This window comes from Falco peregrinus, chromosome 2 (assembly GCF_023634155.1).
Source record: "Falco peregrinus isolate bFalPer1 chromosome 2, bFalPer1.pri, whole genome shotgun sequence".
Classification (NCBI taxonomy): Eukaryota; Metazoa; Chordata; class Aves; order Falconiformes; family Falconidae; genus Falco; species Falco peregrinus.
Window position 1 is genome coordinate 14222850 of NC_073722.1, and position 25312 is coordinate 14248161.

At 41.2% G+C, this 25312-nt stretch overlaps 1 protein-coding gene across 3 annotated transcripts in view; it reads left to right on the forward strand.

Annotated features, from left to right (window-relative positions):
- SMAD1 (SMAD family member 1) overlaps window positions 1-24060 on the forward strand; it is a 48760-nt gene extending 24700 nt beyond the window's left edge. For all 3 annotated transcript variants that reach the window (XM_055797044.1, XM_055797042.1, XM_055797043.1), the window contains exons 3-7: window positions 11235-11492; window positions 14241-14357; window positions 18220-18441; window positions 20514-20770; window positions 22642-24060. In XM_055797044.1, coding sequence (XP_055653019.1) covers window positions 11235-11492; window positions 14241-14357; window positions 18220-18441; window positions 20514-20770; window positions 22642-22785 — 998 coding nt within the window. In that variant the 3' untranslated portion in view covers window positions 22786-24060. The remainder of the gene's footprint in view (window positions 1-11234; window positions 11493-14240; window positions 14358-18219; window positions 18442-20513; window positions 20771-22641) is intronic.
- Window positions 24061-25312: the final 1252 nt, after the last annotated feature.

Here is a 25312-nt window from a genome sequence, read left to right on the forward strand (position 1 = left end):
TTGTTTTGAGGGATATTGCATGGAGATGAGTGGGGAGAATATGGCTTTTGGAAACAGGTGATAGCTGAACTCCCGTTTGACATGAAGAGCTGTGCTTCGTAACTTAGGACTTCTTTTTTCCTGTCCCTTCCTTGTTCTTGCTGTCCTCCAAGCACAGTCTTTATCTTCATTTCCTGACAGTCACTCCCAAATTCTGCTAACCATTTTTTCCCATTTTTGCCAGGACATTAAACCACCATTATTGCTGCATAAGTGCTTATGCTTTGAGATTAATGGGTAGTGGGAATTCGTGTATGACTCACTGTTTCCAACAGTCTATGGACTCGAGCAGATATCAAGGTTTGTGTTTCCAAGGCTATAATTGCAGCCAGGAGGGTTAGAAATGTACTTGCTCTTGACAAAACAAAATTGGATGCTCAGATTGTGTACGATGCACATTTTGGGTGCAGGGTACATTGTGAAATGTTGGCTCTGCTTGTCTGCAGTGAACTGCTTTGTGCAGATCCAGTTACCAGAGACCTAAAGCGTATGGTGCATGCATAGGATGGCATCTTTATGTTCACTCTTTTGCTGATTGTAGCGTGATTTGTTTCAGCGTCTGTAAGTTTTGAGGAGCAGATTAGTGGTAAATCCTTAAATACGTAATATCAGGTAATGCTTTATGTTGGGAAATCAGTGCTATGGATGCATCTCTGTTTTCATGTTGCCAGAGGGATGCATGGGTGTTCTACCTTGATACTTTATTGCACCCTTGCAGTTTAGCTTGAAGATAAGCTTGGAGAACAGGAGAGCTGGCATGCTGTGGTGTGTCTCCCAGCTACAAAGCTACACCTGAATCCAAATGAGACTTTTCTGTTAGCCAGGCTAGATAGGAACTGGTTGTATACAGTTGAGAGGTGGTGGAAAACTATCAGCAGTCTCAAATAGGGAGCGTCCCAGGTGTCCCTGAGCGCAGGCTCTGCTGCTGCCTCTGCATAAGGAGGAGAACATGGCATCTGGAATGCACGTGGGTGTGATGTGGCGGTACCATATTCATTCCTAGCCTGACCTAGAGGCTCTGCGCAGACACAGGTGCCTATCTGATCCTGTGGCGAATCGACCAAGAAAACCGAACAGACAGAAAACTGCTTATTGGCAGGGTTAGCTTGGCAAGCTCAGTGTCCTCGGTTTGCTCACTGCAGTCAGATGGGGGCAAGGCGGCACAGGGTGGAGGCAAGGAAGGGTGACCTTCCTGGGACAGCCTGACACCTGGTCAGCTTGGTATCAGCAAGTTGCCCCTCGGGTGATAACCCGATCTGTGGCAGGGTGCATAAACAGCTCCTGCTTGCTGTGTGGTGCCAGCACAGCTGTTTGTGTGGCTTCGTGCTGAACCAGATCACAGTCATTTTTTCCTTCCCCTGCTGTGTTATCTTCCAGGCTGATCAGAGCAGCGAAGGGGCTGTGGGAACATGTAAGCCAGCACAGCCCTGAGGATGACATGTGGGAAGGAGCGGAGGTGGTGGGAAACGAGAGGAGAAAGTAGATGCTGTTTTGTTGCTGTGGATAGAAATACAACCTTGGACTTGGCTGCCAGGAACAAATATCTCCTCAAGACGTGTTATAGTACTACTGCTCTTTTGTACATCTGTTGTGTGCAAAATTGTTTCTGGTGCAGGGTGGCTAATGGCTGTCAAATTTCTCCCTTGGCAAGGCAAAGCAAAGCTTTTCATTAGGGAGGGCAGGGTCTGAATTTGATGCCTGTTAGAAACTGGCACACTCGGCTGGTGTGCTCACTTGGCCGAATCTGTTTTTCTCCTCAGTTTTATGTTTTGGTTTAGAAATACCTGGTTATTAGGCTCATACCTGGTTTAGGACCATCCTTAAGTATGACCAAGTCTTGAGAAATAATTAGGTGTAGAGCATACCTAGAAGCTGTGAGAAAAAAGTGAACATGATGTTCCTTGTATCTCTGAAAATACCACAAATGACCTCTCAGATTTTGCTGGAGAATGTGTGAAATGACATTTGGAAGTCCATTCTGAGATACTTTGTTCCCTTCTGTTCCTTTGGTTTCTGTGGAGATACAGCCTCTGTCGCTTGCCTCTGTCCTCAGTTATGTCAATGGGATCAGGTGAAAGATGTCATCCAGAACTTAGGGGAAAAAATACTTTTTTTTTTTTTTAAGCCTGGATCCCGTTTGCTCTGGCAGCAAAACAAAAGGAATGGGACAGTGAGTAGGGAGGATGAAGAGATGCTTAAATTGACACTGCTTTAAAAAAAACCCCCAAACCTAAATCACACCTCTAAGGTGACTTTAGGGGAGGTGGTTCAGTTCTTGTGCCTTTAGCTAAAGGGAAGGAAGGAAGGAAGATGAAACAGAATATTTCATTTTCTTAAAGTGCTAGTGAACACTACCTCTTGGTTCCGTCTGATGCAGAATTGTGTTAGTTTGCCTCTACGAAGCGTTCTTGCTCACAAGCCTGCTAGATTGAAAAGGATTTGAGTTTATAGTATGTTACAAAGGAGGCAAAAGAGGCGTTCTCTTTTATGTTTCATGTGTGGGAGCGGTTGTAGGTTCAGAGTGTTTATGTAAACGGCTGTCCCACCCCACAACTGAATGTTGTTTCCTGAGAGTGTGCAGGGTCTAATACCTGCTCAAAGGTCAGGCTTGGGAGAAACCCCCTCTTCATTGAGCTGAGTGAGCTTAAACCTGCCTTGGGAAATGCAGTTAACTTCTTAATATTCATTTCTGGAGGTGCTTACTGATGCTCCATTGTGCTCGAAGCATGCAATCACAGGGATACTAAAACAAGTCAGTCCAGAAGCAGCCAATCTGTCGTCTGAAATATTCTAGTTGCATGTATCAGCCCATTAGCACAGCCACTCGGAGGCAGAGAATAACTATACTGGTTCAGGTTTTTGCAACTAGCAATAAAGCGTAGATAAAAAAGGCTGGATGATTTTTCCTCTGTTAAGCTTCTGCTCTTTATAGAGATGTCTGCAGCCTGCTCTACATGATGGAGCTTTATGAAGCCGATGATGCCCATGTTCTGTCCAAACTAGGGGATGAGCAGTGGTCAATTTTTCATGGTGCACTGTCAGAACAGTTAAATTTTCAGTTCTGCCTAAAGATTGTGATGTTCCTTTCCATTATAACCATGAACTCAAGGTGGATGTCTGCTTCAGGAAGCTTGTTTTTGGCAAGAAACATCTTACCTAAGTGTACAGCTGCATTTTGCCATAAGAACAGGCCAGGTCTCCAGGCTCTGAGGAGAGTGGTAGGTGGTGTGTCATGCTGGTGTTGCTCCTAGTGTAGACACCTTGCCTATGACTTTAACCTGATTGTTTTCCTATATGTCTTGATCTCCCCTGCTATTTGCTCTGAGTCTCCATAAGGCTGCACACCTACTGCAGGCTCCAGGGGTGCAGAAGGAAGCTTAAAACTGGAAATCCAGGATGAGGCAGGTTTAGAAAACACCTGCAGGTCCTGGAAGTGAATGCTTCTTGAATGTTCCCTTGTACAGTGCTGCAGCTGTGGTCCTCGGTGAAAGAAAAATAAGGCATATTTAAAGGAGTTTAGTAATGCCATTTGAAATCACACAGATGTTTGTTCGTGTATATTGGCGTGGTCATGCTTGTGAGCTCTCTCTCTAGGTACTTTACAGAAAAATGAAATGCGTCAGTTAGTCATCCCCATCTCATCCCCCTGTACTCAACTGGCCTAGGATCGCTACATATGCTATTGAATATTCCCAAACTGTTTCTAGCCAGGGTAAATTGAGAAGAGGATCGTTAAAACCCCATCACGACCTACTCCTGCGCTTCAAACCTGACGCAGCCTGGTGTGGCAGGTTGCCCATGGGATCGCTAGTACCGCTTTCGGCAAGCAGCAGGGTTCCAGCGCAGCTCCTGGGGCTGTCAAATTGGCAGGTGCTCTGAGTCTGTCAAAATCAAATTTGGAGCCAGGAGAGAAGTTGTGAGTAAGCAGCTAGTCCCTTCAGGACTGTGAGCTTGCATGGCTGGGTTTCTTGGGGTCCTGGGACTTGCTTGGTGGCTGCCACCTGCTAGCACTTGGGAGAACGGGGGTCAGCATGAGAGCCTGCATGCTGTTCACAGCCAAATGGAAGAGCTTTGATGGCCTGGGCTGGAGGGAGCCCAACAGAGCAGCTGCTGGTGCAACTCCCACAGCAGCAGGCCTGGTGGAGGATAACGGCAGCAGCGCCAGGCATTGGAGCAAGGGGGAGAGGGGCCAGAGGAGTGAAGGCGAAAGGGAAGCTGCTCCAGAGAACATAAGGGAGTGGAGAACCAGTGCATGCCTTTGGAGTTAATAGGTAGAACCAAGTTAGAAAAATCCTTGTTCCCATGTGATTTCTGTAGCAGGATTTCTGTGCCTCTGCAAGCTGGGGGTGAGGGAGCTGAGAGTGTTGTCGCTGGGACGTTTTGCCATATCACTGTGTAATGCTGCTGTTGGGTGTAACTTTAAAAATAGCATGCTGCAACAGGTGGGCACAATTATAGGGTGGTTTCCCAAAATAGCAAGTAACTGTCAGTTTGCTTGGCATGTAGTAGAAAACTTTCTTCATGGCAGTTTTGCAGAATTTGGTTCTAAAATTCCCCACCACAACCAAGCTGGGGGAGAGAGAGGAATTGAAGTAGGCAGAAAGGAGGGAATGGTCTAATAACAGGATTTTCCTTGTCTAACCTCACCATGTGTCAGAAAAACAAGCTGCAATAAAAGCATAAAAGTTGTCGAGAAGGATATGTTTGTGTCCTTTTTATTTCTTTAAAATTAACCACATACAGATGTTTCTTCTGACTTAAAAGACCAGACTTCCAAGTTTTAACCCACTCGGTAGGATGGTGACTGTGGCTTTCGTACAGGTAATTTGAACTCTGGTCTGTGTAAACGTCTGAGTTAATATACACTATCGCACTATAACTTCCTCCTATATCAGGACTGCTTCTCCCCCAAATCCGCTTACAAGAAATCCTTTGCTAATGTGCATATAATTAGTACTAAATTCTGAAACTGGCCTTGACAAATCAGTTCAATCAAAATGTTAGCTTATCAGGGCATCCGCAAATAAAATCTAATGTTAGCTGAATATTGTAATGCAGGAAGTGTACTAATATTCCTTGCCAAATGCATTTAGACCAGATGTCTGGTGTAAAAGTAAAGTCAGTAAAGCAACAATTGTTTGGGGTTTTTGTGTGTTTTGTGTGGTTTTTTGGTTTTGTGGTTTGTTTTTTTGGGGGGTGGGTGTTTTTTTGGTTTTGGTTTTGTTTTTTTTTTTTAGTAAATACAGTCTTCAGTTGTAACTATATAAAATGACAAATCAATGGGGTCTACTGAAACTGTAAAATAGAGTTGAGGAAGCAAGACGGTTCTCAGGTTTCTCTGGGAGTAGAAAGCCTGGCATGTTTGTGTCACCCAAAACAGGCTGCTGAATAACTAGTATTGAGCCTTTTCACTTGCCATTACTAGAACTTAGGTTTGGAGCAAAAGTCTAAAAGGCTGACACTTCTGCTTGTGAGAAAACAGTAAAGCAAAGCTCTGCTACCACAGCCAGTACAGCTTTGCTTAAGCCGGGTGTTACTGGAACAACATGAAGTAGCTAGATCCTCAGAGATTGCTTTTGCCACAACACTATTAATTTTTTTTTTCTAACCAGAGTAAACCCTATCCTAAGTATAGACACATAAGTGTCTTAGTATGTGAGAACTTGTCCTTTGGTCAAAGAATACTCAATTTTGCCAGGTTTTGTTTTAGGCAACACGGGAAAACCTAATGACATTAGAACTTTTCTTTCTACTTGGTGTTTTATTGTTTACAAGCAAGATCTTGGCAAGACCTTTCAGTCAGCGTGCTTCAGTGACTCCCTAATGCTACAGACAGCAAGCAAAACTAAGCACGTTCACCTGAGCATACGTTGGTACCTGCTCTGTTCCCACCGTGGGACTGGACTGCTTGCCAGGATGCCACAGCCAGGTTCAGCTGCTGTGGCCTCAAAGGCAGGAAATTAAGCTAGGAATCTTCAGGAGGGTTGAAATTTGTTAGTTTAACACTGCTGCTGTGGGGTTTTTTTGGTGGTTGTTTCCCCTCCCTCCCCCAACCCCTCATTTTTATTACAACTTCGTCTTTGCAGGATTTTCTATCTGGAGTACAAGCCGCAAGTTCCTCCTCCTGCCCATGTTTTCATACCCATTTCCACATAGCATGAACTTGTGTGTGAGGATTTTCCTCCTTCCCAACCCACAGTTCTATTTTTCTAGGAAAACATAAGTGGCTTTGCATAAATTCATATGAAAATACAGCTATATGATGCTTGGAAATTAAAGTACATTGTCTAATGATAGTACCATCAGGTCTTCATTAGGGCTGAAGGCCCTGGTGTGCTATAAGCTTGTATAAACTCTTCTGCAGAACATATGATGACTAAATTGTCATGATTCTTAAGAGCAGAAGGTGCAGCAGCAGTTGTTCATCTTTTTCTTTTTCTTTTTTTTTTTTTTTTTTCTTCCCAAAAGCTCACAGAAGTAGTAGAATCTACTGTGACAAGGAAAGATGATCAAAATCTGCTTTCTTGTTTGTGGCCCCTTGTATTTCATTACCTGATCTTTCAATTTCCAGGCATGGAAGGAGAGATACCTACCCAAATGTTAGTGTAACATGGAAAGGGGGAAAAGAGTGAGCCCTTGAGGGAAGCTATCTGTCATTTGGGCTTGTGTAAGATAAACAAAACCCATCTGGACCAAAAGTATGCTACTTTGAAAGTACAGCAGGTCCTTTGGCTTGGATTAGGTGTTTTTTTTTTAATAGAGAAACTTTTTTAAAAATAAGTTATATTAATAAATGGGAGACTTCCTCTGTTTGCTAAAATCATTATCTCCAGAATGTGAAAATAGAACAAAAAAGAAAACCAAGAAAATCTTTACTCTAGGACAGCACACCTGTTAGTTTTCTGAAAAACAGGATGACATGCTGGGGACAGAAAAAAGAGAGATCAGTAGTGTTCTTCAAAGGCCACCATTACATTTTCATAAAAGCATTTCTTTCTTAGTGTGGTTAGTTGGAACATTTATCTGAACAACCAGGTTGTCTTTAGTATAGCTTTTGTATTTTAGCATTCTTGGCTCTTAGATCAAATAGCCCTGTGGGTGAAATAGCCCTGTAGCTGTAATTTCTTTAATACAGCTCCAGTTGTTTGGTATGGGCATACTCTGGATATTATTTGAATGGTAAAAACAAGCTACCCAGTTCCCAGGCTGTCTTGACAGATACAGCATCTCTTCTTAGCTACAGTTCCACAAAATACCCTGCCTGACTTCCAGGTGATTTATCTTCCTCTTCATTACTAGTAGCATTACTGCTAATCGTCATGTATTAACTCTCAACTCCAGGTCCACGTTGACACAAAATCTTGGAGCACAGTTGAGTCTCAGTATAGCCCATAAAACCTTTTAATCTGGTGTTTGAGAAAGTTTGGAAATCACGCTGTTGGATGGCTTGTGGTTCTACTCAATTAACTGGTTTTAACCATTTTAATATTGTTGGATTTGCAAATCTGTTGCAGTAGCTTTTCAAGACAACAGTGTATTTAGTAGTATGTTTCCTTTAAATATATGCACCCCTACTGAATAGAAACAATGATTATTGAAAAAAAAAATCATATATTTTTTTGTTTGTGTTCCCTTCCGCTGAAGAAGGTAAAGAGGAAGGGGAAAAATTCTGTCTGCAAACCTTTAGAGCAGCATCCTGTGGAGATCTGCACAGCAAAGATGCGTGCTGCTTCATTATTTTATAGCAACAGGTGTGCTGGCTTAGCACAGAATAACTCTTCTCGTGCTTTCTCCCCTTCAATTATACCTCTTCCTGGAGCTGGCAGCTGCAACAGAGATCAGCCTCCTCCCCTGCTGTACTGAGCCTCAGTAATTTGTTATTCCATATGGTTGAGGTTTGCAACTCAACCAGAAGCTCAGCGCCTTACACAGGGGTGAGGGGAGCAAGGAGGCTAGGCATCCCTCTGTTTTGAACTCTTGGCATCCTTCCATATGTGCAAAGGGTCCAGTCCCTGCTCAAGTCTTCACTCTTGAGTGAACAGCATTCAGATTAACTCATTTGTGACTCCAGTAGGAGCAGCTAGCCTGCAAAAAAGTCTGAGCTGCAGAAAGATCAGGTTATGGCAGTGAGTGACTGTCTTGGAATTTGACTAATTAGAGCGCTTTAGTCTCTGTCCCACCTGACATGGCCTTTCAGGGCTTTTAATCCTCATTTAAAGTTGTATGTATGCAGGGAGGATGTGAATTAGGGGCAGCGCTCAAACTAAATTCTGCAAGGGTATTTTTGAGACAATTTGTGCTGTATCAATACCAGTTGTATTCTTTTTTCTTCTCCTTCCCCCTTTTCCATATGTATTTTGAAGAATTTGGCATTTAATGATTTGAGGTTGAAGTAGCTGAACAAAAAGTATAGGTTTGCATGAGGGAGAGTTGGGAAGAGGAGGCTTGTTCTTCTTTCAAGTCTTAAATGTCACCAGTGTTTCTGCCCAACAGGAGAAAACATGTATACACCTTGGCAAAATCTGGCACTGCTTTATTTTAATTACAGAAAGCATACAGAAAATATCCTGTTCTCCTGCTATTTTAAAATGCTATAAATCACGTGGCTTCCTGTGATGTCATATATGTCATTGTTTAATGGGAGGTAGGGCGGTGGGAAATGTAGGTATATACTTTCTGCACAGATTACTTTCAGAGAAGTTAATGGTTTGACCTTCATCCATAGGAAAGGAAGAGATAGGAAAGATGTATTTTTAATGCTCGGAAAAGTAAGGAAGAATCATAAAGGCAGGAGAAGGAAAATACTTTTTTAACACATGATCTCATTGTTACTTTTTTCACTGGTAATTTATTAGCCCAGCAAAAGTTGACTATGACAAATAAATAGTGCTTGACCTCACTGCAAAAGGACTGCTAGGTTCAAGCTTAATTCTGAGAGATCCTAATATTCAGGGAGATTGGGTTTGACATTTGCCGTGTTGTGAATGAGAGGATTTGTGATGTCCACGTGAATGTTGACGGACTTTTTTTTTAAATGGCTTTTTCCAGTGACATGTGAGGACAGTTGCATTAGAGGCAAGGGACAGTCTGCACAGCTGAGGGAGATGCAGCTTCTCCTTGGATGTTTTGCAATTGAGAACGTCAATAGAATGACAGATAGATGTGTTGGCTCTTAGGTGAAATAGCCCTGTGGGTGAAATTGCCTTGTAGCTGTAATTTCTTTAATATAGCTCCACTTGTTTGGTTTGTTTCAGAAAATGTCATAGTTAGGAATGTCATGTATTCCTTGTATAGTGGAGTTGGTTAATTAAAATTTTCATATTTAAACAAATCAACTTGGGGGTGACATCTGCCTCAAGTATTTGAGATATGTTGGAATCTCAGTGAAGCTGCTCTAAGAAAGTGAGACGTCAGATTAAATATTTAAAACCTGCTATTGACTTTTAAGGGGCAGCCTTAATTGCAGTAGTGAGGGTTGGGTTTGGTTGGGTTTTTTTCAGTGTATGTTCAATGAAGATTCCCAGTATAAAACTTCTCATGCATTAATGCCGCTAGTGGGCAGAAATCTGGTGGCTTAATTTCTCCCTTAGGCGTAAACCAAAAAAAAGAGTAAGAGAAACCTGCTGCTGGTTTGGTTTTTTAGGTTTTTTTGTTTGTTTTGTTTGTTTTTAATTTAGTTAATCTGTGACTTGCTTTAGGAATAGTGACTGAGTTGAGTGAGTTTTCTGTGTGGCATCCTTTTGTACCTGTTTTAGACATGGACCCAGACCTCGGGTCTGGTCTAAGTGTTGAGCGATGTCCTGATATTCTTGGGCTCCAGGATGCTCATGTGAATATCTGAATGGTTCTGTATAAGCAAAGTGCTAGAACAGTGAAGTTGCCCCAGTGTCCTGGAAGAACCTGTTTGTCTTGGCAAGAAGATGGGTTTTTTTGCAATTAGTTTGTAATTGAGCCTTTTATTGAAGCAGCTATCTCTGAAACACCTTTCTTAATCTGAGTGGTAATTATGTGAATATAGGCTTGTAGTGTATGTGTGCTCTTGTTCCTTTTCTGTGTGCCCACCAGATGTTGGAGGCAAGGCAGGAGTCTCCAGGAGAGGGGATGGTAGCCTGGCTTGCTTTTGCTGGTTTTTGTGGGTTTTCAGCACCCTCCCTTGAAGGCGGGCTGTCTTGGGGGCTTTCTTCCAGTCCTGCTCAGCCATGGAGGTGCTGAAGGGGGGCAGATGTGGAGAGGAATAAATTTCCACTACTCTGTGCACTCATCTCCCTCACCTCACCCTTGCCTCTCCTCTTACCCCTGTCACCCAAAAATCTTAAGCTATAAGAAGACTAGCTTTTAGTCCTTCGAGTAGCTTGGACTTTGCTGTGTGATGTTCAAAGGTAGAAACTGAGGCACTGGAACAAGAGCTGATTAGTTTGTCTTAGTGTATCTGTTACAATGTTCGTATTCCCAGTTAAAAAGAGACCTTTGTTTTCCTGCTGGTGAAGGAGGCCTTGGGAGTGCGGTGAGACTCGTAGTTTCTGATGTGTGTGTTTCTCTGATCCCATAGTAGCATGTAGTTGGGGCTCAATTGCTGCTTGGTTGGTTTTTTTGAACTACATAATTTTGTTTAAATTGCGCACTTTGTAAACTGACTTGAAGAGTTAATAACTGTTTTAATACTAACTTGTAAGAACGTAGTCCAGGTTAAAAATGAAATTACAGCTGTTGACACCAGACTGAGTTCAAGGCCTATTAGTATTAGTATTGTCCTCAGAAAAATATCTGTCCTTATTAGCAAAGTTTTGGGTTACGGGCCATTACGTGATTAGCAGGATCACAAGTGCAGCAAAATGAACTGCATGTCAGCAATGTAATGTGCTTACTTCCCAGCATTTCTTTGTGTGAATAAAGCTAAAACACAGCATTGTGGTTTGTTCTTGGCTCTTCTTCGCTGGCCCTCTGTGAAAACAAGCTCCCATCTGGCAAACCAGGTAGCTAGCATGATCGCTGTGGATTCAAGCTATGCAGTAACCAGATATAAGGAAAAGAGTTCTTGCTTAGACATGCACTCCTAGATTTGACTACGTTGTTTTTAAGACAGATGTGAATATGCCTTAGGGGAGGAAGAATTTGGCTTTTTTTCCGCTGTATAGCCTAGTCCATCAGAACTGAGTCTCTAATGCTGTGGCTTTTCCCTCTTTCTCCCTTTCCAGTCCTTCCTCCAGTGCTGGTTCCAAGGCACAGTGAGTACAACCCTCAGCACAGCCTCTTGGCCCAATTCCGCAACCTGGGACAAAATGAGCCCCACATGCCGCACAATGCTACTTTCCCGGACTCTTTTCAGCAACCCAATAGCCACCCGTTCCCCCACTCGCCCAACAGCAGCTATCCAAACTCGCCTGGAAGCAGCAGTAGCACCTACCCGCATTCTCCTGCCAGCTCAGACCCAGGAAGTCCTTTCCAGATGCCAGGTACAGTCAACTTTGGTTCCCCATGAGAAGGGGTTGGACGTCACTGATACCATGATTTTTTTGCTTTAATAATGCCAAATTATCAGCCAACACTTGTGTTCAGTAGCAAGCTGAGAGATGTAAAGTAATAAAGACTATGTAATCACTTTGTCTAGTAATAATATTGAGGATTTTAATATTGTGCCTCTCTCACTGTTACAATGTTACAGTAAAACTCTTCTGGGGCAGGGGGGAGGGATTCAGAATGTTTTGGGGACCAGTTCGACAGTTTAGACCACAAAGTATAATGTTTAATGCACAAGAAGTGTAATGCTGGAGATCATCCTTGCTTAGGAAAGAGATAATCAGAAATCCAGCACAAGGCTTTAATTCTGCAGAAGGATGTTTCTCAAGGGGACTATGCTATGGCTGCTTGATAAAGTTTATTTACATAATGATGTAATTTCAAGAAACAAGTATACTTCAACAGAAAAATTGTTCTTTAAAGCCCTGGAAAGAAATCTTCAGACTGTTTAACTTCCTAAAGTCAAAGATGTAACAACCTTTCTTTTGTCGAGTGATGTCTGTAGAAAGTTCTGTAAAGCTTTTTTTATGGTCTTTCCATGTGGATGTATAAAAATACTGTAGAAGCAGTCTGTGACACATTTCTTGATCTAAGTGCTAGGAGAAGGATTCCATACAAATACTTGCAGTGCTCTGTTTGCATGTTTTCTTCCGGGGCTGAAGGAGGGCATGTGTAAACAAAGCGGCAGACTTGTAAAAATCTGTTTTCTATTACTTGAAATGAACTTCCCTAGATTTCTGCTGCTGATATGTATTTTTCTTTAAAATTTTCTCTTGTGAGTGGAGACTGCTGAATTTGCAGAGGCAGGAGGGAAGGAAGGAGAGTTGGTATTGGCTTTTCTAATTTTTTTTCACTTTTTTTTTAAGTGAAAAGTTGCCACAAAGCCAGCTGTGTTTCCTTCCTTTTTTTTTTTTTTTTCTTTTTAGTAAAAATGATTGGTGTGATTGAGGCTCTTCCAGCAGAGATAAAGGCTTCTCTGGCAAGGTCTTCCTGAACACTGGCTTGTGGAAGTTCTCTTGATCTTTCAGGGTCTGTTCTGTTCACATGCCCATGAAGACAAGCCAACAGCTGCAGTCAAGAAATTGAACTAGAGGAGAGGTCAAGATACTGACATCCTTCATGCTTAGCTCTGGACAGTTGTCTGTCTTGCACTAATGGGGAAAGAGGGTGACTTTTGGAAAAATAAAAAAAAAAAAAAAAGAGGAGCAAAGCAGTTATCCAGAGATCTTGAAAACTTTTAGATACTGGCTGATTTGCTGCCCGTGGCCTTACAATCTTGTTTCCCTATCTGTGCATCACCAACATGTTTGCACACAAATGAACATTTAAGGCTTAGTAAAACACGGGGTTTAAAACTCCAGGGCAGAGTGTTAAGCTTTTAATGCAGTCCTGTTGTTGTCTCAAGTCTTTCTCCACTGCTGTCTCTTGTCCAACTGAGAGTATCCAAGTAAGGGAATTAGCAAGGTACCTGCCAGCATTAGATGTAAAGCTCTCAGCAGAGTATCTGCTAAACAATAAGCAGCTAATAGATTGCATTAACATGTGTTTTCTTAAAAAAAAAACCAAACAACAAACCACACCACACCAAAACATCAACAAAACCCCAAAACTTACAAAGCAGTAGTGGTATGATCCTCCTGCCTTTTGTTGATGCTAATTTGATTTTGGAGGTTTTGGAGACCCCTGTGATTATTTGCTGTGGTAGTTTGCAGTCCATGCTCTCAGTAGTGGAAGTAAATGTGGGATGAGCAGCAGCCGTGTTTGCCAGGATAGTACAGTGCTAATCTAATCTCAGCTTTTGCAGTGAAGCCTTGCAGGGATCAAGCCAGGGTTTCTCTCTTTTGCATGCATCTCTGCACAGTTGATTGGAAGGAGAGTGTCCTCTGATGTATTGGGAAATAGTGACTTTGGCAACTTCCTGCAGCTTCTAAGAAGCCATTTGGGAAACTTTCCCAGAAGTGGAATAGGCAGCTGAAGGGCAATGCGAGTACCTGGCTGGAACACTTCAAACAGGGCTAAAAGCAGCGCGTTAGTGAGTACGGTCATTGTGCACGGGCTAGTTTTATGGGAGTGATTCAGTCCTGCACAGGGCAGTACAGCTGGTAAGAGACACTGACAGATGAGTTCTAGACCCAGACGGCTACTTCTGTAGAATTTGGGTTCATGAAAACTTTCTACTGTTGCCAACCTAGGAAAATAGAGCTAATAACTTGCAACGACAATAATAAGGTCCTGAATAGATCTGGGATGTTTGCATACTTTGCTGGTGGAATCATGTTGGAGACAGAAAACTTCGAACTGGAAGTTTTCTGCCTCAACTTATGTTCATGTTAACCATATTAGGTACCTACTTCTGGCCTGGTCCTGAGACCTTTTTGTTTCTTAAAGTCTATATGTTACTTTGAACATGCAAAAAATGTGGGCTGGAAGCATAGCTGAGTTTTATTTTGCAGCTTGACTGTGGGGAAGTGACTTGTTTTTATCGCAGTTGTGCTTAATATGCACAATAATTCTTTGCGTTTCTGATTCAAGGTCCATGATTGCTTTCTCAGATTGCTGGTAGGTGGAAGTTTATTGCTGAGTCAGGCTGGAAGCTTTTCCAGGCCAAAACTGTTTATGTGGTTATGTATATATACTTTAAAGAGAGGAAAGGACTTGTGTGTCTCTGCCTTTTCTATATTTAGCTGATACTCCCCCTCCTGCTTACCTGCCTCCGGAAGATCAGATGACACACGATACCTCCCAGCCAATGGATACCAACATGATGGCACCCGCAATTCCCCCTGACATACACAGAGGAGGTAAAAACACTTCCTTCTTGTTGTCTTAAGAATAAAGAACTTTCAGGATTTACTTTTAATAATTGAGTTTTGATTTTGGCTGTATGTTGTTTATGGAATTTTTGGCTGTAGAAAATAAAAAAACCCAGACGTAATTTTTTGTGTTGTTGTGAGGGATGAAATAGTAAATCTGGAGATGAAAATTTATAAATGTAAATATTTATTTAGGATAAGAAACTATCATATGACTCTTTAAAGACATAAAATTTATGAGGTTTATTACTTTCTTACTCCTAACCAACTCAATGACCAAAGTAATTTTATGTTTTGTATCTGGAACTTCCACTAATCACTGAACAGCAAGAATTCCTGTGATGCTGCACATTTCTGTGTGTGATGCTGAAATTACATGTGTGCAAGGAAAGGAATCCCTTTTTCTCTATTACGATTACATTGATTTACTGGAAAAATGCAGTTAATGCTATATAAAGCCTACTGAGTTGTGGATGACAGTAGGTATGGTCAAGTATAGCTCTCCATGTAAAGACTTAATCAGAGGATAGATGCTAATACTGACAGTTTACATAAACACCCAGACATATTTTACATGGGCAACTGGAAACTGGTTTTTTTCCAGTGAGACAGTACATCTCATGAAATGGTGTTTTCTTACAGTGTTTTTGCCCTGAATTCTAAACTTCAGTCCTTAAAGTGTATGCTCTGCTTTTAATAATTTACTATTCTCCTGGTCATAAGCGTGTTTGAGGTTTTTGGTTTTTTTGTATTTTGTGTTGTAGCACCTTCTCTCCCCATTTTTGTTCCATCTTTGAGTCGCGCAGTGATAGCACTTGGTTTGGAATTCAGAGCTGTGCGCCTGAGGTGTGGTATTGCTACAGACTCTAAAATCTGTATTAAAAACCTATTGCTTTATGACTGTGACACACACATCTTTTTACACATTGCCTTTTAAAGCCTTTGCAGCCAGCCATGACTGCTAAGTAAAGGATTTAGCGCATTCATCATACTGTGAGAAATAGCCCTTCTAGAGAACACATAAGCTTGCACAGTTGTGGCCCATGCCAAGAAAGAGCAGCAAGCTGGATGCTGTGCCAGAATGATTATCAAGATCACAAGCATATGAACAATCTAGCTGTTGTTTGATTTTTTTTTTTTTTTTTTTTTTACTTGTTTTGTTGCTAAGCTTGATTTCTGGTTTCAGGAAGTATATTTGCCCTCTCAGAACTATTTGGATAGCTTTTGTGCTAACCTGTTTACACTCTGCATGGAATGAATTTTGCATGTGATAAATTCCATCTGTAGCATTTCCACTTTCCACTGATCCAGTACACTAGGTGTGTATGTATAGTCCTTGCTGGCCCAAAGTATGTTTATCAATGTTTATGCCTAACTGCAGACCTTTGCATTTTTGTCCTTCTCACAAAATGCGCAAGATAGAATTCCTCTATTACATGAGAGTTGATAAAGATAAAAGTGTTTGTTTTTATTCTTGCTTTTTAACTTTCAACCATTTCAAAATAAAAATTGTCTGTTAGTTCTCTTCATACTTTAATACAATGGATTTTCATCTTCATCCCTTCATTTAAAGAAAACAAACAAAACCCAAAACCCACCACCACAACGAAAAAATCCCTTACTTCTGTGTGCCTTCATGTGTTTATTATTCATATATATATATATAGGCTGTAACTGCAGTACTTTAAAAAATCTGCTGCAGGTTGTAAAATACGAGGTTTTACTGTGAACTTACTGCAGCATTTTTGTTGCAAACCTTTTAGAAGCATGTTTTTCACAGTGATTTGTTAGTCTTAAGAGATTTGATTTAACAAGCTGCATCCTGTCAGTGAAGTAGGGTAATTTCCATTGTTGGCCCATGCTGGGAATAGAGAGACTAAACGCACCTGCTCTGCATGACTTAAAGTAAATGTAAGGAAGTTAGTATGAAATCTGTGTGAGAGAGATATGATTAATTCTGTAAGAATGGCCAGCTGGCAAGGTTTCTTCCTGACTTTGAGAACTGGGGCAAAGCTGCAGCTTTGATAATTGCTGGCATCTTCATGGGAATTAAAAGTGTAGTAACCTCTTACTAATAATTAATGACTGATAGATTATTTTTTTTCCCCCACAGTGATGTGAAAGGATAGAAAATGCTAAGGTATCAGCATAGGTCGTCTCCTGTTTACCAGTGTTTTAAGCATTATTGGTCAGCAATAAACACTGCTTAGAAGTTTTGCACAGGGATGTAGGATATGTTACCCTGCTTTTGATTATTTGCCACCTTTTGTATCTGCTATGTACTGCTGCTTTTGAGGGGTGTTCGTTTTTTGTTTTGCATGTGTCAGTAAACCTATAGCAGTATGATCTGTGAACAAAAGAAAATGTGAATACTAGTCTTAGTTGACTGCTTCCAGTAAAGACTTGGGGCTGGGGGAGGGAAACCTCTAGGCAAAGAAACAACTTTTCCCATAATACCAACCTGATTTTCATTTTAGCACTTTGACCTGTAGTTGGAGCTTTAATTTGCAAAGTTGGTATTTTAGCAGCAAGTCCAACTGTGCTAGGCTTAGCAGTGAAATAGTCTTGTTCATTCAAAAGAAACCACATAAAGCAACCACATCCCTTCACTAGCCTCCTTTTATTTGGAAGCAGTTTAATGATTTGTAGCTGTATTTGGCACTTGAAAGAATGCACACTGGGTGGAGGTATCAGAAGAAGGTTATGCTGCTGTTGGACGCCCAGTGGGAAACTTTTTGGTAAAGACCTTCTGTATCATTTGGAGAAATTGTTCTCTGTGCACAGTCACAAGTGTTACCTCAAGCATTTCATGTGTTTCTAGAGCTTGGTGGGTAGAAGCCGTGAACTAGGAATTTCCTGTTGGCATTCTGCACAATTCCCAGATTCGGTTAGGAGCTGCTGAGGAGGAGCTTCTTGTTACCAGAGTCTGGAAAACCATGTTCTGAGAAACATGCTATTACTCAACAAGTAATTCTTTTGGTGATGAGCAGTTGCAGATTTTGCATTTGGTAGTACTTGATGAATAAAATGTTCTCGTTAAATAATATCTTCCTCCATTTCATCTGCCTTTCAGCCCAGCGCAATTGTTAGGATCCTGCTCATTAGGCTTTTGTTCAGCCTCCAGTCCCAAGCAGTATCTATTCATACAGAAGATGTGTTTCATGCATGCTCTGCAGAGAAATGTCAGTCTCCCTTAGTTGTTGAAGTCTCCTACCCTTACCCCAAGAAGCCCAGGAGAAAGATTTGTGCACGGCCTGCATGCTGAAAGATTGATCTGCTGACTGTACGTTTAAGCTACCTTGTTACGCTTCTTGGGACCCAAAGTTACAAATGGTCTCTTGTGCAATTGTGTGGTGACGTTTCTCCCTGTCACTATACGACTTTGCAGCAAGCACAGAGGTGACTTGTAATTTGGTAGCTGAGGAAAATGAACTGAAGTAGAACTTAATTTACTAAATTGGAAAGAAAGCCAAGCTGTATAATTGCAGCATTTCTCTGCTCTGTGGGCCCACACCACAGTGTGTTGGAGAAAATGCAGTAGGGCTATTGTGGCACTGCTTGGTATGTGCCCAGGAGCTTTCTGCACTTTTCTGTTGATATCTAGGGCAAACCTTTATCTCTTCTGAGTCTTGTACAAGTAAAGTTGAGGTGAGATTATTCTGTTGTGTGTCTGTGGCTGTGAAAAGTTCAAAAATAACTGAAGATAGAAGAGCCTTCATTTAGCTGCAGTTGCTTATCTGGCTCATCTTTTAGTGATCTTCAGCCAAAATCTGCGGTTTTATGAATCCTTACATCTTGATCCTGTATTCCAGCACAGTTAAATTGTAACGTTTCCATTGTTGCTTTACAGATGTTCAGGCAGTTGCTTACGAAGAGCCAAAGCATTGGTGCTCCATCGTTTACTATGAGCTGAACAATCGCGTCGGGGAGGCATTCCATGCTTCTTCCACCAGCGTCCTGGTGGATGGCTTTACTGATCCTTCAAACAACAAGAACAGATTTTGCCTGGGGCTGCTCTCAAATGTGAACCGCAACTCCACCATTGAGAACACCAGGCGGCATATTGGCAAAGGTGAGTTTTGGATCTTTGCATCCATTTTTGGGTAGGGTGGGGTGTTTTCCTTTCTCTAGACGTGACAACCTGGGCCATATGCATCGCGAGCAGACTGCTCTTCCTAGGTACATGGGGTAAGTGCTTGTGCTGGTAAATATATAATTTTCTGGCCAGGTCTTACAAGTAAAGTATTGTTCTTGCCTGGTGTGTAATTACGGGAAGCTTTAACCCTTAATCAATTTTTAATTGCCCAAGGGCTGTCATAATCTTAATTAGAATGAGACCTTAAGGCAGTTTGTCTAATGAAATTTCTTTATTTACCCAGATTATTGGTGTATATAGAAATCCAAATTACAGTTCTTTGCACCGAAGTTTTTAGCTAGCCTTAGTTCCAACACAAGTTAGCTATCCTAACATGTATTCAGGGAGACAACCTGCTAAAACAGTTTTTCCAAATGCATTTTTCACAGGCTGGTAATTGTTTCAGTGGGTATTCTGTGCTTCTCTTCTATGCCTGCGACAGTGTCCTGCAAAAGAGAAAAGCTTCTGGTTTGTGTGTGACTTAATACAGTCCTCTTTTTCTGAGAACTCACCTGTCATGCAAATGACAGGCAAAGCTGACATGCCCCCTGCAATGTGGCGTTCCTACCAGACAATTTTTTTAAGTGTTTGTGTTTCTAGTAGACTCTAAATTTTCTGAGACAGCTGAAGGGTCAGCACGCCCAGGTAGTGGAGTGTATGTTGTAAGTGCCAATTAATGAAGTATCTTCTTCCTCCTTAGATGAGGAAAGAATTGAAACTGAAGAGAACTGTCAGGTCTCCCTTTGAGCCCTCAGTCTGGAGAGCTTTTCTCTACATGAGGACTTGTGCAGCTCTCAGGAGTACACCACACCTGTGCTGTGCCACTCAAGTCCTACTATTTCTTCCTTCTTTTCCTCCCCATCCATCTTACCAAGTATCAGGATATTTACCTAACACCTCATTCATTTTCCTGTTAAAAGTAACCCAGCTGCAACAGAGTTCTGCTGAAGCACTTAGCTGCGTATGTGCCAAAGCAGAGTGAGGAAGAGACAAGGATGCTGTTGAATAAGTAAATGTGAACAGCTAATGATGATGTAGACTGTTGGTCTTTGAGGAAGAAGGAGTAAAACCCAAACTTGAAGACATAGCTGTAAATGTTTTTGCAGATCAGGTAGGGGTATTTGTGTACCCACACAGTTACACGCATCATCAGTGGCAAAATACTGCATGACAGAGCACAGTCAAGGCTTTCTGACTGGACTTCAGTTTAGTTTCTGAATTCAATGTGTTCACTTATCTGATTCATGATGCTGTGGGATGAGAAAGGTTAAAATGGTAAATAATCCATTTCTAAACATAAAAGACATTCTCAAAGCCTTTAGCATTGAGTCCTACTGACAACAAATCTCCCCTAAGGTTGCCTCTGTGTTGCTCTTCTGGGGCTTGCTGCCATCAGCAGCAGGTGAGGGAGCAGGCAGTAGAAGGGGAAAGGACTGTAAAATTGATGTGTACCCTCCTTTGACAAGATATATCTGAGGGATGTAAGGCCCTTCCCCCCTCCCCCGTCACCCCACTTTCTGGAATTAAGGTGAGCTGAAAAAAACTCATGCTACCAAAAATAGCATTCAGGACTTTTCTAGAGAATCCAGCTTGGGGCTGCTTTAGTATCTACAAATAATGCAGTAGGTTTCTGCTCTCTCTGCTTGCATTCCCAACTATTGGTTTACCTGAATATAATGCAAAATATTTCAAATGGTCAAGCCATCCAGTGTACCGCATCCAAACTGATGCAATGCTTGCTAGTTTATTATTGTTGAATATACAACATGTTAAAATGCAGGAATTACTGATTCCCCTTATATATATGCATACATACACACCCTCCTTCCAAATGACCTGCTGATGAAACAGAAAAGTAAAAATCAAGTTTGAAGACAGACAGATGATGGTCTGATACACAATTAATGTTTATCTTATTAAGCAGAAACATATCTCTGTGGAGACAGAGCATGAAAAACATACACACTGTGAATTTGTCTAACTTCCTTATGTCAACCTTCTCCTCCCAGGTGTTCATCTCTATTATGTTGGCGGGGAAGTCTATGCTGAATGTCTTAGCGACAGCAGTATTTTTGTACAAAGTCGGAACTGCAACTACCATCATGGGTTCCATCCCACCACAGTCTGCAAAATCCCCAGTGGCTGCAGTTTGAAGATTTTCAATAATCAAGAATTTGCTCAGCTTTTGGCTCAGTCGGTGAACCATGGCTTTGAGACAGTGTATGAGCTTACTAAGATGTGCACTCTCCGAATGAGTTTTGTAAAGGTATGTGAAAATGTTCTTGAGATTATTTTGTAAGCAAAATAAATATTATTTTTTTCTTAATGTGGTGATTTTGAATGGTCCAGTGCCTCCCGCCATCACCCTGTTAATAGCTCTAATGTTTTAAGTGTGGAATAATGTTTAAGTGTAAGACAGATCTTAATGAAATGAAGTTTTCTTTGTAGACAAAAATTCATCTGACACATATTTTGAAAACTTGAGGTGACTTGCAGAAGATGTTTCTTCACATAAGTCCATAGTCACTTGTGAAGCATTTCTGTTAACTATTCTAATTTCATTGTATTGCCTCTTGTAAATTTTTAGTGTTGAATTCTTGTATTTAATATGCATATAGGTTCTGTGTGTGTATAACTTATTTGCATAATTACTTTGGAATTACGGAGTTTGCCTTTTCAATTTTGTGGGATCTGGCAAGATACAGTACAAGTAAGTTTTGAAAAGAATTAAGTCATTAAGTATTTGTCTTAGAAGTGGAAAAGCCACCAATTCATTATGTAGCATCAGCTTTTGCCCCTTCTTTTGCCCACTGTTACGGTCCGTGCCATCTCCTGCTCTCTAAGAGGCCCAGCTGAACTTCATGCTCCTGGTCCTGGGTGGTATTCTTGGAGACCTGAGCTGGGACTGCAGTGCAAGTCATTATAGCCATTGCAGGAGTGTAGATAGCATAATCCTCTAATCTGTCTTGACCAGCAGCTCCCAGATTAGGAGCTGCAGTAATTATTTAGAATAATATACATACCTTTCTATTCTAGGGAGGCGTGCAAGGTCAAGATTTGTGATGTGGCTGTGAGTGTCAACATAGGTACTGATCTAAAAGGGCTGGTCACATGTGTGAAAGTAATCAAATGAAGATGGTAATATGCCAAAATGCTGCTCTTGATAGGAGGATAGAAAGTTTCAGATATGTTAGGATAGAGGTTCCTAAAATGGAATACGTTCTTTATACCTCTGCATCCTCTGGAGTTTTACAGCAGTGTTGCCTGAACAGGTTGCACAGGACCTCCTGTATATTGGATGTTACACTGCACAGTGTTTAGAGTTGCTGACACCTGCGCTGGGAGCTGGGTAATACCTTCAATAGGGATTAATATAGAGCAGAGAAAACAGCACCTGTGGCTTAATCTTGTCTCCAGACCTGCCCCCAAAGTGACCCACTTACAGCATGATTTTGAATGCTGTTTAAATATCTGCATATGTCTTTGGTAATTACTGTAACAGAGTCGGGTATGAGCTGAAACAAAACCTATCTTGTCTTAATCTGAGAAATAGCCTGCTGGGGAATGACCATGCCCTTCCTCCAAAGAGGAATGTTTCTGGCTTACTGCTTGGTTCATCGTGTCCATCCTGCAAATGATGCTTTGCTTCTTGTCAGACAGATGCCTCACCGCCACTTCCATAATGTCAGTCCGTGACCTCATTTTATAATTCGTTGATCTGTTTGGCAGCATTTCCCCCCAGTTTATTCTATTTTTAGCCTTGGTAGAGAAGACTTGATTATCCCCCTCTTCAGAGGCTTTACTGGGACATTGTGCAGCTGGCAGTGAGGCATGGGGAAATTTTGCACTGCCATAGGTTTGTCTTTAGGAATCTGAAGACTTCTATTCCAAGAGATCAAGAGATCTCAGAATGAGGTTTCCTCTAAAATGAATTATTTTTTTTTTTTAAACTTCAGATTTGTTTGTTGAAATGTGATAATAGTTGGTGCATCAAGGGTATTATGCTACCCTGCTGATAATGACTGTTGAAAGCCAGAGTGTTTTGGTAAGAAAGAAGATAATTGAAGTATGCTTCTCACATATTTGGAATTACAAAGTAAAGTGACTTTTTTTCTTTCCCAACTTCCCTGTTTCCAGGGTTGGGGAGCTGAATATCATCGCCAAGATGTAACGAGCACTCCATGCTGGATAGAGATACATCTTCATGGTCCCCTTCAGTGGCTGGATAAAGTACTTACTCAGATGGGCTCTCCTCATAATCCTATTTCTTCAGTGTCTTAAAAGGTCCCAAGCTCCTGCATCGTGGAAATAATTGAGCCTTGCATGTACTTGAAAGACGTATGAGTTAAACACACATTTTTATTTCCGCCCCCCACCCCCCCCCCACCCCAAACTGGCAACAGCAGAATAAGAGCCACGAAAATACTTAACTTCTGAGACCAACTGTTGGATTCAGAAAAGAAACAAATACAAACCCCTTTGACAAACTGTTGGTATCAAGAATTTTAGTTTACATTGTAATGTACTGTTGCAAAGTTGGTTTGCAGGGCTTAGTGCAACGGGGATGACCGAGCCAAAACCACAATCTGTCGGACCGAGTTCCCAAAGGATCTTCCTGTAGCTGGCATTCTCATACTCTGTTTCTTCCCTGCATTCAGCGCTTGCTGTTTTCCCTTGTGTCCTCTGGGGCTAAGAGCCGATGTTGGTGAAGCCTGCTTTTTGCAGGCTCTCTGTAGTATATTTTAAAACCATTTGTCTAAGTTGATGATTGGTGTTCTCTTTAAAAGGAAAAAAAAATAATTCATAAGGTTTAATCTCAATAACTCTGTAATAATCTTTGAAATGGTGTCCTGACCATACTGCTGTAAGAGTGTTAGGTATGTTTTTTGCTAAATGTATGTACGGTGTATTTGAAAGTTTAGAAATTAATTAGGTTAGACCATAACGGAATTAGGAATATTTGAATGGGGGGAGGTGGGAGTGGGATGGGAAAATGACAACTGAAATGTAGAATATATTGTAAACATAGCTTGTTAGTTTAAACTGAGGTCTGAGTTTTGCTGTGCATTTCATTTTTATAGTGGCTTCATCTTCTTAATTCTGACTATTTTTGCCTCTTCGTTTTCCCCCAGAACAATTGCGCAGCTGGTTAATTCTTTTACCTGTGAAGAGGACAAAATGATTAATTCCTGCGGTTTGAAGGCTGCAGCTCAGTGTATTTCAAGACAAAATTGTACAGAGTGCTCTTTAACTATTGAGCAGTTTTATACAGTTTATGTAACAGAAGTAGGCTATTAATTTTGTAAGAGACTCTTGTTTTGCCAAACTTAGTAACTGTTAATTGTTTGGAGGACTTCAGAATCCCTCGGTGGGTCTATTTCAGACTTCGAAAAAATATATATTTTTAATTTTTATTTTTTTTTACTGCTTGGTTTATTTTCTTCTCTTTGATCTTTTATATTCATGTAAGCTGTAGTACTTTTTAAGTACCTTTATTCCAAAACTAGTGGGTCCTCTTTACTGGAAGTTTTGAATAAAACCTGTTGTTACTGCTTACATTTGATTAAAACCTTGTCTTGTCCACTTCTTAGTAGACTCGGCAAACCAGATAAAGTTACGGTCTTGGAGGAGGAACAACTAGAAATTAAGATATGCTGAACTTAGACATTTATCATTAGTACAGGTTAGTAACCCTACTAAACTTGGTATATGAGATGAGTTCTCTAGAGAGAAAGATTGCTTAACCAGGCAAGATTAGAATGGATGCAGTTAACACTGAAGTATCCTGGCTGCTCAGTTAAACTTCTGTGAGATTTCAACATACAATACCTGTATGAGAGATTTTGCTGAGGTTGCACCATCGGCGGTCTCTCACTGCTGCTTGCCATGGCTGTGGTGAAAGGAGCCTCCATGCTCCTTTCCCTGTGCCTCTGCCTTTGCTCTGGGGAGAGGTGAGGGAAGGACTGTCCCTTTGCAGCTGTGAAGTGTCTGTCAGGTGCTGGCATGATGGAGTCTGAGAGACTGGGGGCTGACAAGAGATCCAGCACCTGTGCCTGGGTATAATGGACCATGCAGTGCTAACAGGGGCATGGGGGAAAGCTGAGCAACAGAGATGAATGTGTGTTCAGCCAGATGTATGCATGTGTTATGTCCCTGTAATGAGTAATAGCCCTTTTTGGAGAATGAGTTGATGCCATCTTTTTAAGTTAATACCATTGCTTCATTCACTATATGTTTTTAAAACTAACCCTTCTTTCCCTACTAAAGGGGGGGTGAAAAAAATCCGTAATGTTAAAATTCCCTATTTAGAACTTGATTAGTGAGTTTTTGTAAGTTCCAAGAACAAATTATTTTTTAAAAATTCAATTTAACATATATTTTTCATGAAGAAGCAGTCATAGCGTAAATGTAAGTCTTAAAAATAAGTAGAATTTAAAGATGACCGAAAAGAGAATAAATTCTGTTTGCTGTTCAGTCACTGTCTGTTTTTTCCATCTTCAGCCCCTACTACATTAACTCCCAGCTGTTTCCAACCAGTTTCCTTCCTTTTGTTGGAATGCAGCACTGAGGTAGAGTCGCGCGGGTGTGGGGGTGTTGTGGTTTTTTTTCTTTTGGTCAGTGCTGTAATCAACCAGCATGCAAGTCTTAAGAGTGTTTCTGTTTGGGTATTTTCATATTTGTATGATCCTGTGCAAGTTTTGGTGAACTTTAAATTAGCTTTGTAGTTAGAAAAGACAGTTTTATGTTGTGACTGCTTTTGAATGCTTGGTGTCTTGCATGTTTGGGACTGTAATGCCTCTCTTTTTTT